The sequence below is a fragment of the Elgaria multicarinata genome, chromosome 9 (assembly GCF_023053635.1).
Source record: "Elgaria multicarinata webbii isolate HBS135686 ecotype San Diego chromosome 9, rElgMul1.1.pri, whole genome shotgun sequence".
NCBI lineage: Eukaryota > Metazoa > Chordata > Lepidosauria > Squamata > Anguidae > Elgaria > Elgaria multicarinata.
In genome coordinates, this window is record NC_086179.1 from 19,307,461 (window position 1) to 19,325,102 (window position 17,642).

Here is a 17,642-nt window from a genome sequence, read left to right on the forward strand (position 1 = left end):
ATTTTTATTTTTATTTTTTAAAAAGCAAATTCCGGACTTCCTTCAGTTCATCTCCACAAAATACTTGAATTTTGTCCAGATAAGTAGCTGTAAAATTGAGATAGAAAGTCTGAGGTTAGGAAGAGGTTTTGGCCTCTGCCTAAGTCCCATCTGTTGGACTGCAACTCTTGACTTGGAAATAAATGTCCTGAACAATGCCAGTGCCAGCAATCCAATCTCATGGCTAATGAAAAATACTCTACTCTAAAATACTCCATAAAGAGGGCCATTTATCACAACCCACACAAGAGTCTTACATTCAAGTACAAAATATACACATTTCACGCTAGTTAAAAGTGTGCAAATGCATATAAACCACATTTTTTCTTCCATGCATATTCAAATAGGGCTCCTATATGTTCAGTCATAGCGCTCAAGTTTGACACACATGTGGCGTGCCCCTTTTGTAAATGACACAAGGAATGCATATTTTGCATGAGTACACAACTATTTTCTAAGAAGCAGTCATTAGAGAAGGAAAGGTGCTAGCTAGTTTGAGCCAAGAATTATTCAATTTTCAGTGCAACATGTATACTTAAAAACATCCCCACCCCTATCAAATAGACCTCTGTAACTAAAAGCTCACTGCCAAACAAGAAAGCCGTTGATGCGATGACTCCCACTGCACTCCTGCAGATAGAAATGGAACAGTGTTGGAGCGGAGCAAAATCTCTGGGGAGGCTAGGGGAATGGAGAGCCGATGGGGGCCGTCTAATCTAATAACAGATCACATCGCAGACACATGTACGAGCTTGACAGAAGCAAATGCAGCCACTTAACCTGGAGATGACAGCTGAAGCAGGCCAGTTTCACTGCTACTCAAAAGGAGGAGAGTGGCAAAGAAGGAAGAGTAGCAAGGTCATTGCTAAAGACACAGTCAGGAGAGGGCCTTTCTCACAGTACAAGTGTCTGACAATAGAGAACAGTTTTCCTTCTTAGCCACACTGATACTTTTGCACCACAGTTGACTTGAAGAAAACACTATTAGGAACTGATCACCTGAGTACCCTGTTAGAAATCTTGGATCATTCACCTATTCTATGTGATCTATGATAGTTCACCATGGGAAAAAAGATATATGCGACTAATTATATAAATTCCACAGATCCATAAAGAAAAGCATTATACACCATGCTAAATCCAAATACTGCAAGCAGAGCTACCTTATGGGGTTAGGAAACATTTTTGCTCCTGAGAGTTACACATGCCAATGGGCAGTGGATCAGGGGCCACATACCAGTGATCAGCATGGACAAAGATGGCGAAGGGCATGACCATGGCTGTCATCCCTCTCTCCTTCGCTTTCTCTTACACATGAACATCTCTCTCTCTCTCTCACACACACACACACACCCCTCAGTATGCATGCTGAGATCCCATTGTGCCTTCCCCCTCCACTGCCCAGATTATTGGTGCTAGGTACAGTCTTTCCAAGCACCAATCTGCTGTTTGATGGGCGGCCAGAGTGTGAGTAGGATGAGAAGGAAGATGCATGGTGAAAGTACTCCCCACACATCTTCCTCCCCAGCTAAAAGGCTGCTTCCCTCAGCCTGTCAAAAAGCTGAGCTGCAAGTTTATGGGGGGTGGGGAGGAGGAAATTCAGAGGCACTGGGCACTGACAGCAGGCCATGGGTTCAAAATCTGGGTTGTTTGTTCCCCAACAACTGAGAGTTCAGGGTTCAAACAACACAATAAACAACCTTGAGTTGTTTATTGCAATGGGAGCAGGCGGGCAGGCACATGGGAACCAGGATGCATGTTTGCTGCTGCTGTAATTTCAACAACCCAAAGTTTATTAACCATGGGTTGTAGGCGACATGAAAACTGGGTCATTATGTATAATCAATTCAGCTAGACCTATAAGCGTTTCCACTATCCCCTTTCGTTCCACAATGCTGTACATCTAAACTAATATTGCTTCACCATGAGATATCAATACTGGAATTTAGCTATGAGTAAGAAAAAAGAGAAATGAGGACATGGTATCATATTTTTATGTTAAAAGTTCAGCTAGAGGCATCAAGGAAAGCCAAATTGATGATATGACATATCCTACTTATTAAACACATATGGCAAAGATTTATCAGGAAATAAATACCGATAGTTGAGAACTATCTAGCTTTTCAGTTAATACAGGCATCCACTAAAGGGCAGGAACACATGGATCTCTTTACTGTTTTTTTCTCCTTCACTAACCTAAATTTTTCACAGCTTTGGTCACACAGAGAAGCCAGTCATTGCTCTCAGAAGTCTCTAATTAGCACTAGTACTAGGCAAGTGTAGCAACAGCAAGAGCAATCACATATACCTGTTACTTTGAACTATCTTAACAAGTTTCCTTTGAGTTCCTATCCCAAGAATGAGTATAAAGCTTTTTCGATTTTCATTAAATAAAAGAGAACAGCAGTCAAACAGGTTCCATCTACCTATCTGAGGACATATCAGAGAAGGGACAAGATAGGGTACTGAAGTAGACACTTAATGTTTTATCACTAATGTACACACTGTAGTAACTCTACTGGGGGGAAAACATTTGAAATTTTAAAATGTAGTTGCCTTGTTCATTTCCCCCACACAAATGCTAACAAAAAACTGGCAAAATTTTAAGCCAAAAACTGAAGGCTGGGTGGGTATGGTCTTGACACATGTTTTCACTCCAAGACAAATAGGCAAATTAACCCAAAGTACATTTAAATTGTGCAGCAGAATGGTTCTCAGCTAGGCTTCCATTTCCAAAATTACTTTAGAGTACATTATAATTAGCAGAAGTACTTTAATCATGCTGCACACAGAAAACAATAGCCAAGCAATTCCAGCCCAGTCAACAATTTTTACATGCTGTGCAAGAAAATATAAATAAATAATGAGACACATGTTGTAGATGTAAATCACTACATAAAAATTAAACCATCCTCAGGTGCGCAAGCAGTATTTATGGAAGGGAAAGCAGACAGAGTTAAGTATCTTCCTGAAACTGTCATGTTGATGAGAGTTCATACGTCCTTGGCTCAAAGTCTAAGGTGCAATCTTCTTGATTGAGCTTCTTTTATACTCCCCATTTCTGCAAGAAATTGCCATCCAAACTGGAATGTGTCTGGTTTCATACATATGAGAATTACTAGCAAATCCTTGAATGGAAATTGCTGAGAGAAGTCAAAAGCTCAGATGCTCTAAAGTAATAGGCTGCTCTTTCCAATTTCTAAGCCTATGACTAGGTAGAATGTCCATCATCAGTTTCCACTAATTCCATTTTGTGTGCAAATTCTGGACCATGTTGTATACTCCTGACATCAGAATGACACATACTGCCCTCTACCAGAAGCAGGTGGATTATCAGCAAATATACTGATGGTCTCGTGCAATTAATTTATTGAAGAGCCATCCACAAGAAGTATTTGCTGAGCCTACCTCTGTATAGATTAGAATATGCCATCTAGCATTCTAGAACATTAGCAAGTGTTTTAAGGTTTTTCCCTTTAAATATCGTTTACACTGATGGTTTCTGCATAAATGATAACGTATTATCATTGTAAGTGTTGTATTATAGAATACTTTATGCAGAAACCATCAGAGTAAACGATATATTAAAAGGGGAAAATCTTAGCGTGAAAGTTTTATTTTATTTTACTCTATCCCTCTTCCTCCACAAAGAGGCTAACAAGGGAAGTGAAAGTAAGAAACAAATTGGGACACATGATGGCTGAGAGTGTATGTGGTTTCAGATCACAAGAATTGCCAAAGTTGTACAACTGCTATTTGTTTTAATGAACCTCACATGGAGCTCCTGTGCCAGCTCTCTGACATGCCCATGCAAAACCTTGTGCTGGATCAGATGGGGGGGAGGCACATTTAGCCAACTAGAGCATTAGGAGCCACTGATTTTTTTATTATTATTATTATTATTATTATTATTATTATTATTATTATTATTATTATTATTTGTATCCTGCTTTTTGCCCAGTACTGGGCCTCAAAATTTAAAACATATACATTTTAAACCTAGGAAAATAAACGTACAAAAATAATAATAAAAATAAAAATATTCAATACATATAAATATTCCAGGCATGAATTAGGAATCAGAATACAATAGATGGGGAATGAGTAAAATAATAATCCCAGAGGCAATCAGAAAACTGTTAGAATTACACTTATTTAGCACTTGGGTCTGACATGTACATTTTCAGTAGTCCACCAAGTTGTGAAAATATGTAAACAATAAATGAGACTACTCACGTTATGTCACTGCGCTGGTAACAACCCTGAAGAAGACAGGCAATCAGATCACTGATGAACTCCACATCATCACTGTAAAGAGCTGCTTCAAGTTCCTAATGAGAGGAAAAAAATGATTAAATAAATTTATCCAAATTTCCTTTCTTCTTGACTGGAGGAAGGGGGGAGACTTCAGGAACAGGGAGCTCTAGCAGAATATAATTTTCATTGTCATTATCATTTCTATAACATTTTCAGCATGCAATTGCTTTACAGTGGCTATACAATTTGTTTATCTCTAACAAATGGTGTGAAGTTATTATTGTAAACTTATAGATAGGAACTTATACTGTGCTTTGTTCAAAGCCACCCAGTAAGAGGATGGTTGACTAAGGATTCAAATATGCCTTCAGACTCATCTTGCAAGTTGTTCTGCGCTCTCCAAACTGATTATTAAACATCAACATTGTTTATGGACTGGGGACTAGGGCAACTGCTGTTGGAAAGTGTGATATTTCCCCCTAGGTTTCTTTTTAAATTGCTCTTACAACAAATCTCCAGAACACATTTTTAAATAGAGCTGTGCACCCCCTACCCGAACCGCTATGGAACCCGATCCAGACCTTCCAGATCGGGCCCAAACTGGTTCGGGTCAATCTGAACCTCCCCTGATCTGCTCCGGAACTGGATCCAGAGCGAGATCCGGAAGTTCAGATCGATATTCGGTCCCCATTTTGCCCCCCTTACCTGCAGAGGCAGGTAAGTGGGGAAGGGGGGACAAAATGGGTGACGAATAACCCCCCCTCCCCCTTACCTGGCTCTGCTGTCCGCTGCTACACGATGGCGGAGCAAGGTAAACCCCCCTCCCCCCACTTACCTGCTTCCGTCATGGTGTGGGTGGCGGCTTCAACTGTGGCCCAGGCTTTAGGCGGAAACAGGCCTGTTTCCACCTGAAGCCTGGGCCGCAGTTGAAGCCGCCACCCAGACCACAATGGACCCAGGTAAGCACCCCTCCCTGTTACTTGGCTCTGCCTCTGTCGCCGCACGGACCATGGTGGTGGCGGACGGGGGAGCCAGGTAAGCTCCCCTCCCCACTTACCTTGTTCCGAAGGTTCAGACCATTCTGAACCACTTCGAGCCAATCCAGACCTCCCCCGATCCACTCCAGAACCAGGCTTCGGAGGGCTGGATCAGCCCACTCTGCTTCAGATCCGGGGATCCGTAACAGAGCGGAGCACACCCCTGTTTTTAAACTCACAGTGCCAGTTCAGATATTACACTAAACCATGTATTATCTTAACAGGAATGAAATGCAGTGAGACCTGGGCTTGCACCCTGTCCCCCCACCTTCAATACATCTCCTTCTCTGGTGTAGCTGTGGAGAGATCACAAATGTTCACTTTTGTTTCTGATTTACCAAACCCCAAACTGTGGTTAATCTTAACTATAGTTTGTTGAAATACTATAAACCAGCTTCATAGCCCAAGATTTGAATTTAGCTTGTTTTAAACAAACCACAGTTAAGATTAACTATAGTTTGTCTGGTTAAAATAAAACAACAAACTGTGATTAATAAAAAATGGAAGTGAAAGCTTCTAATCTCCTGCTCATGACCATGCCAGAAAGAGAGGAGGCAGTGGGAGTATGCAAGCTTGAAGTTCGCTATGACTCATTCTCATCACAATAAACCATGGTTTACTGTGACATCCAAATCAGTTCAGGGTCTTTTCTAGAACAGTTTGTTGGCTCTGAGGAGCACAGCTTCTGAGAGGAAGATTTTCAGAAAAATTCAGATACACACTCAGAACATACACACATACCTGTCAGGATCTCTGCCAATATTAGTATGCTATCTTTAACTAATAGTGATCAGAAAAAAGGGGGCTTCACCAAAAACCAGCCAAGTTGGAGACACAGCTCTTTTACCCCTGTCTTATTAGACAGATATGCAATATGCACCTAACTATTGAACAAATTCCTCTGATGAAGATCAGTAAAATATATCAGGAATTATTAAGTAGCTACTGCAATTTATTGGCTTTGCCTGCTGCATTCTGTTAAACTAAAAGCAGACACGTACAGGGCTCGTTTGTATGACACGGCTGGGTCATCAGAGGTTGAGCTGTGTTATGTGAATCTCACCATCATAGATTATTCACAGGATAAACAACCCTCACATAACCCTACTAGTAGTTTTATAATACCCTGTTTCCCCGAAAGTAAGACATCCTCCGAAAATAAGACCTACTTCCCGTTTTGCCTCTCGCTGTAATATAAGGCATCCCCCCGAAAATAAGACCTTTTTTTTTGTTCAACAATAAATGTGTACCGTATTCTTCTTCATGGAAAAATAAGACATCCCCTGAAAATAAGACCTAGCGCATCTTTAGGAGCAAAAATTAATATAAGACACTGTCTTATTTTCGGGGAAACAGGGTATTTACAGTTTTGCCATAGAAAATTAATGTTGATGTTAGAGTACTTAAAAAGCTACTTCTAGTCTTGTGTATCTATGCAACAATCCCAGGTCTTCTTTGGGGCAAAAGTCACCCCAAAATGATTAATCCACCTCTGCATGTACAAAAGGTAAATTAACACATCTCAGAGAATTGTTAACATTCACAATGTGATCTTAAGCAAGCACATTAAAAATGGCACAGGGCTCAGTCTGGTCCATTTTCTTATCATCCAATTTCCTAGTGAGTGTTGGGCAGCCACAATGTATTATGACAATTATGGGTCTGTTGGTAGATCTATCCAGACTCAATTATATCAGTTAGGATACACAATAGACAAATAACAAAAACTATTTATAGGTTTCATTAATATTCTTACTATTTGCTTCTATATATTATTTATACTTATGTTTTGCTTTCCCTCCAAGAAGCATAAGACGGTGTACTATTTTTTAAATAAATGGGCTTTTGTTATTTGGATATTGTGCATCCTAACTCTTTGAACAGGGTGTTGAATTTTTGTTCTTAGGTAGGATTATCATTAAAAGACTTTGGCTCTTTGAAGAGCCAACATGTGACAAACATAAGCATAGAGTGCAGAAGCCAGTGCCCCCTCCACATCGGTGTATCATAGTATCTAGGGAAAACAGTATACCTGCACAAACGTCAATGGCATTTTCCCTTTAAGTTTCACTTCTACCAAATTACTAAGCTGTTTTTGAGCCTGGGAAACAGGATATATATGTTAAAAGAGCAGTTTGGGGAAGTTTGAACAGGTTTGAAACTTTTCTATTACATAGCCAAAGACCCAAACCTAGAGACCACGAAGGACCATGAAGAAAAACTTCCACTTATGAAGATGGGGAATGAGAGAATATCTTTGTTGCATTAATTTCTGTTAACAAAAGTATATGTAGGCAGAACATATTTTATGGAAATAAAGGTAACATTTACAAGATGGGTCAGTATTTAGTATGAGTGTTTAAACAGATGATAAAAACACAAACAGCAACACTTTTAAAAGAAAGGAGGAAAAAGCAGGATTCTCACTAGCTCTACTGCATAGAGCCACATCCCCTAAATCCTTTGTTTTTCCCTTTTCTCCTTGAGCATTCAGCTGTGAGCATAGAAATCTAAACCTTGCCAAAATGCTTTGGGGACAGAACAGAAAAGAAACAAGAGGAGGCAGCAAATCAGCACAGTATGTGTACTGGACTGGCGGGAGGAGGTACAAAATGGAGACACACAGTTCCTTTTCCACCCCTCTATACGTTCCCAGAGCACTGGACAGGAGAGAAAAGCCATATTCTCCCCCCCTCCAGCTGGCGTCACAGCTCATTAGAGAAAGCCTGTTTAACGTCTCTCCCTCCACCCCCCATGACTAAATCCCTTGGAGTCTTGCAATGGCTGTTGGGGAAACACACACTGCATACAGCAAGGGTTGCCACCTCACCAAGGAGAAGCAATGGGTAGCAGCAGGGTTAGGACAGAGATAGCAAGGAGATACAGATCCTTAGACATTAGGCTGGAAAATAATGTACAATTCTTCTTTAGAAAACCCATATTTGTCTATCCAGCTAAGTTTTTTCATTGTTTAGTGTTCACATTCATTCGCCAACTCTAGACCAGGAACAATCCCTGCCTGATATATTAAACTATTAGACATTTGCTGAAAACACTTAGGTTCATCTACCAAGTGATCAACAATATCTAAAAGAAAATCAAATCGGATTAATTATGCATGTTTAATCTAGAAAAAAAGATTAAAGAGGCTTATTATTGACAGCTTTCAAATACTTAAGGATGTCAGAAGGAAGAGGAGAAACAGTTGTCCAAACTATAATTCAATGGTAAAAAATTTACAATGGTAAAAATTATTTTAATGACAGGAGTTGTTTTCTTTGTGTGTGTGTGTGTGAGAGAGAGAGAGAGAGAAGATAAAAAATAGTTCAAAACAAAATTACAATTCAAATCAAATTTAAATATTAAACAGTCTTAGAATTTAAATGCTTATTAAAGTCATGAAAATAATTATTAAATTGTTATATCTTATTTAAATTATTATTTAAATAAGATATAACAATTCATCCAATACACAAATACATCTAGAAATACACTTAAATCAAAATATTATGAAGTCCTAAATTTAACTAAAATCTAACATTTAAAAAAATATCCTCAATCTTCAGCATCAAAACTCAATATTTTCAAATTCCACATAGAAAAATAAAATTTAAAAATCATTTGCTTGCTTAAATTACATTTAATCTCTCTCTCTCTTGACATTTTCATAATTAGTTCTCCTATTCCAGTACTGTCAGAACTATGTTAACATTCAAAGAATCCTTTTTTGTTATGTATCTTAAAATTATTATCTCATATATTAGAATCCTTTGCCATGTAACCTGTTTCCACTCCTCATTGCATTTTCTTCTAATATTGGGTCACTAACAAATGGGCTGCAATCAAGAGATTTCCCTTTTTCTTAAAATAACAGAGCAGTTCTATACAACGGTTACACCCTCCGTATCCTATACATGTTTAGCCCGGGAGGTGAAAGGGAAAGTACACAACCAGAAAATAAAACAACAACAACAAAGAGGTGCCCCCTGTGTCCCTGGAAACGTTGCCAAAGCCTACCAATGGGAGACTGGGCAATACTCTACACATATCCTGCCCACACATTTATTTATTTATTTCATTTTTTATACCACCCAATAGCCGAAGCTCTCTGGGCGGTTCACACATGGAGGAAACCAATTAACTCATGACCGCCCAGAGAGCTTCGGCTGTTGGGCGGTATAAAAATGTACTAAATAAATAAATAAATAAATAAAATAAATGACAGGGAAATGCCCCAAGCACACACCTCTGCATCACCTCATTGAGCTAAAGGCCATAGCTCAGTGATACGCATGCAGGAGGTCCTAGGTTCAATCCCCAGCATCTCCTGCTTGAAATCCTAGAGAGCTAGTGCTAGTCAATGTCAACGATACTGGGCTATGTGGCCCAAGGGTCTGACTCAGTATAAGGGATTTTCCTGTGTTCCTACCATATACACAACACACAATACACAAAGTGACACCAGAATGCCTCCACTGCATTAGACACAATGACCCAGTTTGCATGATCATGGCTGCGGAAATAAGCCCTCATGGCTTATTTAGCCTGCCATGTGTGTCAGTCACATCCTGGGGTGATTAGCATAATTACCCTCAGCAGTGCAATTTGTCATGTCATGCAAACCTGGTCAGGGTACCTTTTTGCCATGGTTGACAAGAAGACAAAGGCAAAGGTAGAACCAGGCAATCTTCAAAACGGAATATTTACAAAAGTTTATTTACAGTGCCAAGGTGCCGCCTACGCGTTTCGAACGCAAACTACGCTCTTCCTCAGGGGTGTTATCTAAAATATAAATAAAAAAGTCCTTTGAATCATAATATTTACAAATATAGGCATTTTACAAGTTTATGTACCTAAAAATACTTTAAAAAACTTATGTATAACCAGACATACAAATTGTAATCAAAAGGTGTAATACATTATCATTCAGTTAATTAAAGTATATATACAAAAATATACCAACCAGGAGTAAATATCTGGCGCCTACACCGTGCTCTTTTCTTCGCTAGCTAAAGACCTTTTTATTCTCTCAGTATTTTAACACTTAATTTTAACTTAAATTTAAATTTTACTGTTATAATTCTGTATTTTAATCTTGTATTAATTTTGCTGCGTGGTTTTATCCTGGTTGTGCTTTTTATATTGTATTTTGTATTTGTGCTTTTAACCTGTTGGTTGTTTTATTATGGTTTTAATTTTTGTGAACCGCCCAGAGAGCTTCGGCTATTGGGCGGTATAAAAATGTAATAAATAAATAAATAATGGGTTCTGGGTGGCTTATTAAGCACCACAACTAGCCAACTTGGCCAGGTTCACATGACACAACAAGCTGCGCTTCCGAGGATAATTATGTGAATCCATCCATCACACACAGGGTGGTTAACAAGCCACTGACTTGTTAATCACCCTGTGATCATGTGAACCAGGTAAAATGTTCTGTCAGCAATAACCCTACTCCTACTAGTGCCCTGTCTAGGCATTTCTGCAGGCAGAGACTCAAATCCCCTCACAACCATTGTTTTGTAGCACAACACACAAAGGGAAGGAAGAAGAGCACACACAACAACAGCATCATCATAGCTTGTTGGGTAAGATGCCTGAAAACAGGAGGAACAGCCCTCCTAGGGGCAAGGGTTCAAAATCCACCTAGGGCACAAAATTCTTTTAGCAATTAGCCAAAGGAACGGGCCAGGACACACACCGACAGCAACAGCCTGCAGTGCTTTGTTCCACAGGGCATGTGGTTCGGAAGCAGGTGATGGGAGTTTGAGCCCCACCAAGAGGGAAAGGGGAGATGTCTCCATTTACCTTTTACATGACTGGCAAAACACAGTTTTGTCAGAGGCAAATTGAGGGAGTTCTGAGGACTTGAAACTACACTTCAGTCTCTGAAGAGCAGCTCCTGAATCACTTAACTACAGCAGCAGATATGAAACAGGCACAAGTGGGGTGTTTTTTTTCACCCAGCCCAGGACCGAGTCATAGATTCCAGGAGTTACCAAAGGACCCCTAGCCACATGGAACAGCTCATGTTTTACATGGGGGTATTTTAGGTTCAAATCCAGAGTACAACCCCATACAAGGAAAGATGGGAAAGGGATCCTTCACCAGGCACAGCTGAGCCAATCAGAAGGTACTGCATGGGCCAACAGCTTGACCCCAACCAGTCCTTTTAGCTCACACCCTCTGTCTGGCAAGCAAATCATTTGACTAAACTTGCTACTCCATGTTGCCTAATAGGCCAGTCCTATCAGATAGCATCCTGGTAGGACTTATTGCCTCGTCATCATTCCCCATCTTCTCCACCCTGTCCGCCCCCAACTCCCTATCTCATACACCTAGCAGCAGCACCCATCCCACTTGTGTCTCTAAGAGGTCTGCTCCCTCACAGTCCAGAGAATCCAAGTAAGCTGAAGAGAGGGAGAATCCAAGCTCCTCAAACTCTCTGCTTGCCTGATTCTGAGATCTAGGGTGGGTCAAAAGGATCCCTATCCACCACTCTCTACCAACAAAGGCACAACATATGCGGAAAAGTTAAAACATCTGGGATGGAGCAGATCCTACGAAGACACAAGTATGGAGCTACCAACAAGTCACATCAGCAGTGCTCCCACAATTCAACAAACAACAGGATAGCAAATGTAGTGTTCCTTGTGCCAACCAGCTTCATGATAGGAGCACCCTTACCTCTTATATGTGACTGGCCTTGAGCCAGCAGGTTGTCAATCCTACAGATGAACAGCCAAGAGGATCTTGGTCACTATTGATGGTCATGGGGTAGGCCTTCCTTGGGTCTGCACAGAATGGTGTGTGGGATGAATCTTGTGCCTCTGGGAAAGCAACATGGGGAGCCACAGGCAGAAGTGCTCTTGAGCATTTGCCCAGAAGTTGCAATAGTTGAAATCGAGTGCCTAGCCTTTGCCAACAGGGAACTTATCTGAACAGGGGGTGAGTGCCTCCCCTGTGTAGGACATACTGTTCCCTACTGCTGGAGAGGAGGAAGAGTGTTACAGCAATACAATTCACAGTATTCACATATGCACATACAGCAAAGGAGGTGTGGGGAGATCCTTGCAGAAGTTAATACATTTTAGCATGTATTCCCTCTTCTTTTCCTTACCTGTGTGGGTTGTTGTGCCCTGACACCCCCAGTTGTTGGAAAGGAGTGGAATTCAGTATTTGTGTCTGAAGGGATACCTGTTATTTTCTAGGAAGAAATGTGTAAGAATTGTGCTTATGTTGCTAGGAATGTCCTAGAGATAGGCTATTTGTTCAGTGCTCCCTTTATGTGCAAAGTGCCCTTTCTCCATGTTTCATAGCAAAGTTCCCCTTTGTGAACACTAAGTGAACTCTTGAGAGCCATTGTGGTGTAGTAGTTTCAGGAGATTCAGGTTCTAGTCTCTACTTGGCCATAAAGCTCACTGGGTGACTTTTGACTGTCAGCCTAACCTACCTCACATGATTTTTGTGAGGATAAAATGGAGAGGAGGATGTTCATGTAAGCCACCTTGGATTCCTTGCAAGAGGAAAAAATGTGGGATAGAAATGTAATAAATAAGTGTGCACAGCTCGGAACAAGAGAGAAATAGACTTATGTTGACCCACTTTACCATCTCAGTCATCTTCCTGTGTGGGGTTTATATACTGGAATGATGTAATTGGGTGTTTGTTTATTTATTTATTTCATTTCTATACCGCCCAATAGCCGAAGCTCTCTGGGCGGTTCAGATATACTCAGGTGTTGAGATATACCATGTCAAGGTGATATTGGTGGGATGGACATTGATATGGGGGCAGCTACTTTAGATTTAAAAATTCTTTTCCATTGAAGCCATCAGGAGGAAAATGCCTTGCACCAATGCAGGGGCTGGTGTAAAGCTGTGCTATCAATAGGGTCATGGTCATGGTCTGGGGAAGTACAAGACATGGTGTAATTGTGCTCCTCCCCTGTGCCACCCATATACCACCACATCCACACAATTTCAGCAATAAATAGTACTTATCAGTTATGCTCTGTTGCTGTTAAATTTTGATACTCAATCATTTGTATTTATGTATATAAATAAGTATATGCCACCTGGAAATATGATAAAACAGTAGTGGTAAAATCAGTTTCAAAGAAGCAACTTATTAGAAATAGAAGCATCAAAGATAAACTCATAATCTTTAATATATATAGTGTACCCTCTGCATGAGAGGGCAGGTTCCATAAGGAAGTCACAAGTACAAATTCAAATACTAGCTGCTTCTGGAAGCATTAAAATTGCAGCTTTCAGCATCATCTAGCAAAAGGACAATGCTAATCAGCAGTGGTTTTTTTAAGAGTTGTTTCTTAGTAGTATATAAATGAATCCTTCATAATGTTGTTTGCACTTAAGTCTACCTGCCCTGAGGACTAGAATGAGAGTAAGTACAGCCTACCAGGCTATAAGTTTTGCTTTGTCTACATAAACATTGGGGAGGTCTAAAAAATTTATCCCCAGGATCTCAGAGAGTTTACTCTGACTAAATTTGAAACGCTGTGCTTTAGTGTGATTAAATATAAAAAACTTTACATTTAGAGCAAGCAAACCCAGGACTATCGGTAGCCATAAGGACCAATCCTGTACTGGGTATACATTCTATCCCTTCTGTGACTGCTGGGATTAAGTTCATATCCCTTATACAAACCAACTCGGAAACATATAGTCCGCTCTCTGACTCCATCTGCCTTAATTTCTCTTGCAAGCAACTTTGAAAAATCACTTGTATTTGTGCATCATTCCTCTGTCACAGCTGCAGTTAAAGAACCCCTTCCCCAATTTCCCAGCATCTTCACTTCCCTGCAGCCCTCTAGGCAATTGGACTGTATATTACCCTCTTTCAAAAAGATACTCAAGTGCTTTATGGCTTCCTGAATTGAAAGCCCCTCCACTGCTCCCCCACCCCATTTCTGTATTTGAACTGCCACTACAGGAAAGACAAAAGACAATACCAGAGTTAGGAGTCAACACACACACACACACACACACCTCCCAGCCACAGAAACAGCTTCTTGGCACTTCATCTGCCAGGGACGATTAACTTTGAAGGAGTCAGGCATTGTCCAGAATGCTGCCACTTTCTCATAGGAAAGGGAAAGAGCATTGTTAACACTAAACATTGTTCACCAGCATCAAAAGATGATATCCTGGGCTTGCTCTTTCCACTTTCCTATACCCCTCATCTCATCAACCAAGAACCAAATATGAGGAAGAAAGAAGTCTGCTTCTCTTTGGGTTTGCTCTTAATGATACTGCTATTTGCAGACTTCACAGCTCTGGTCCCTCCCCCAACCTTTTTATAACTACACATAGGAGGCTGTTTGGAAAGCATTAGAACAAGGGGATAATGTTACAATAGGGGCTTAGCAGAGGTGCTGAGGTGATAGCTTTGTTACAAAGAGAGGGTTATAAACTGAAAGCCACAAAGTAATTGTGGTATTTCTTTCACATTGTCTAGGCAAATCCAATAGCCACAGCAAGCAATCCTCAATGGGAAATAGCGGTGGGGATGGGGATGGGCGGGGGACAGACGGACAACCATGACTTTTTTTAAAAAAAGTGAATCTCTTCTGCTGTCATTAGGGAAAATCAGAATGAAATGGTTTGGCTTGTCTCTTTCTCCCAGTGGCATGGTTGGCTTAATTTAGCTGGGTGCAACTTTAAAAACAATAACCTCAGTACATCAACATGAAATAGGGCCTTGCCTATGAAAGCTAATGCCATATTACATATACTGATTTTTAATGTCCCACAAGAAACTTTATTGTTTTAACCTCAACACTACAGGCAAGGTATGATGGGATACACTATAGGCAAGGTATGATGGGATTTTTAAACCCAGAGGCCATATTCTGGGGACCAGTTCATAGAGGTTAGAGTGTCAGACCAGGACCAGGGAGACTATTTTATTTATTTAATTTGTATTCTGCCTTTCCAACAAAAATGCCATTCAAAGTAGCTTACCATATGATACAGATTAAAACCAAAATCATATCTACAACGTATAAAAACAAATAACTTAAAAAAAGAATTAAAAACAATAATAAAAGAAATACTCAACCAGTTGTTGTTTTAAAAAAACACTCTTCAGCAGCAGACCAGCATATGTACATGCCAAAGGCCTGCCTGAATAAAAACAAATCCCCCTGCCCACAGAAGGACAACACAAAGGGAGCCAGTCTAGCCTCCTTGGTTGGGAGTTCTAGACCCTGGGAGTAGCCACTGAGAAGGCACTAAACTATACTGAAATCCCCACTGAGCTATGAAGCTCACTGGATGACCTTGGTTCAGTTAGTATCTTTCAGACTGCCCCATCTTACAGGGTTATTATGAAAATAAAGGGAAAGCAGAGGTTGAAGGAAAGGCAGGATATAAATGTAATCAAACCAGAAATCATTGTTTCAACTGGGTTTCTCATTCTAGTTTGGAAGCAAATTATTGTTGTTTGCAATAACCATAGCCAGCATGATTTGCATGGAACAAAAAATTATTGTTATTGTGAACCAGGAAGTGTGAGAAGAGGAAGAGCACAAGCTCTGAGACATTTGAAGTGGTTGGGACATCTGAAGTGGACCAGAGCGTGTTCCACTTCCCTCATTAAATTGTTGAATGTTCTTCTCCAAAGCATGAGGTTCAAGAAACTCCTTTTTTGGCAAAAGAGTGTATCAGTGTACAGATTCCAATTGACATTCTAATCCTAGAGACAAAAGGAAGCTAACTTCTTTTCAAAAGTAAGAGTACTCTAATACTCTGGTTTCCCAAGAACTGTAGATGAATTTATGATGGAGACACAAAATTATCTTGCGGGCTCCTAGTGCCCAGAAACCACCAGTCAGTCATCCCTTCTTTAGATCAAAAATATCAGGTAAATAATTTTCCATGTCTTGTTTAGATATGCAATTGAGCCTAACCATTCTGTATTTATGGTGAGTACTGAACTTTAAAAAAGGAACTCCTCGATTTAGATAACTCAAATCCAGGAATAATAATAATGATAATAATAATAATTTTTATTACATTTGTATTCCGCCTTTTTTCCTCTTGCAAGGAACCCAAGGCAACTTAGATGGTCCTCCTTCTTTCTATTTTATCCTCACAATAACGCTGTGAAGTAGATTAGGCTGAGAGTCAGTGGCTAGGTTCACACAACATGACAAAACCCCATCGGTTGAGTAGGAGTTATTTTTGAATCATAGGTCGTTGTGTGAACCATTTCGTAATCATGATCAATCCACAAAGATAACCCATGTTTTATTATTGGTTTGCTAGCACAGCTAGATTCACACAACGCAGCAACCCACATTTCAATGTCAACCCATACTCAGCTGTTGTGTTGTGTGAACTAGCCCAAAGATACCCAGTGAGCTTCATGGCCAAGTAAGGACTAGAATCCAGATCTCCTGAGTCTCAGTCTAATACTCTAACTGCTACACCACACTAGCTCTTATTAAATTTGTAATTCCTCTTTCCACCCAAAAGCAAATTTTAAAAAGCAAATTAAGCAAATTCTCACAGTTTATTTTACTTCAGTTATGTGGCAGAGAAAGGTAAAAAGCTATGCAGGCTATTTTTGCACCATGTGATGGCTAGTCAGTCTGTTGCAACAGGACAGAAATTGGGCTGGCTGCTCCTCAGATGGCTGTCATTCCAGGGTAGGCTGGTGGAACCTACCATGGAGACCTATAGAGCTAGCCAGTACAGCTTGGGGGTCACCACTCCCATGCTGCTGATGCCACAAACCTGGGATCTCAGGCTGGGCTATAGTGGGGAGCCAAGCAGCAGCGGGAATCAGTGCTTGGTCAATTTGAGCAGGCTGCTGAAGAGCTGGGTTACTAACCTCTGGTCCCCGCTTCTCTCCTCTAGGAGCACCATTGTGCTCCTAGAGAAGAAAGCAGCAAAGAGGTTTCATGACTTGCCACCATTGCACCATGCACCTACTGCTTTATACCAGCTTCCCTTGTAGTCACTGGGACAACTCTCTTGCTAGCTTGCAGTCACTTGTTGCAACATAGTCTGTGGACATCTTGGTGGAAAATTCTCAAGCTTCCACAATGGAGCTGTTTGCACATCAGAACACCCCAACATGGGTAAAACTAGCCATAGGGGCTTTAGCATTGTTCCAGCATCCATGGGCACCATTTTTGTATTATGTCCAGAGATGCTCAGCTTGCCATGGCTTGTGTCATGCAAACCCAGGTGGCAGGGGTTGTCTAACCCTCAAACAACCCCTACCACATGGGTTCGCATGATACAACAAGCCATGACAAGCTGGGTGCCCAAGGGCACC

At 40.6% G+C, this 17,642-nt stretch overlaps 1 protein-coding gene across 1 annotated transcript in view; it reads right to left on the bottom strand.

Moving 5' to 3' along the window:
- LOC134403979 (chromatin remodeling regulator CECR2) overlaps nucleotides 1-17,642 on the bottom strand; it is a 101,753-nt gene that overhangs the window by 50,575 nt on the left and 33,536 nt on the right. The window contains exon 3 of the mRNA XM_063134525.1: nucleotides 4,276-4,370. Coding sequence (XP_062990595.1) covers nucleotides 4,276-4,370 — 95 coding nt within the window. The remainder of the gene's footprint in view (nucleotides 1-4,275; nucleotides 4,371-17,642) is intronic.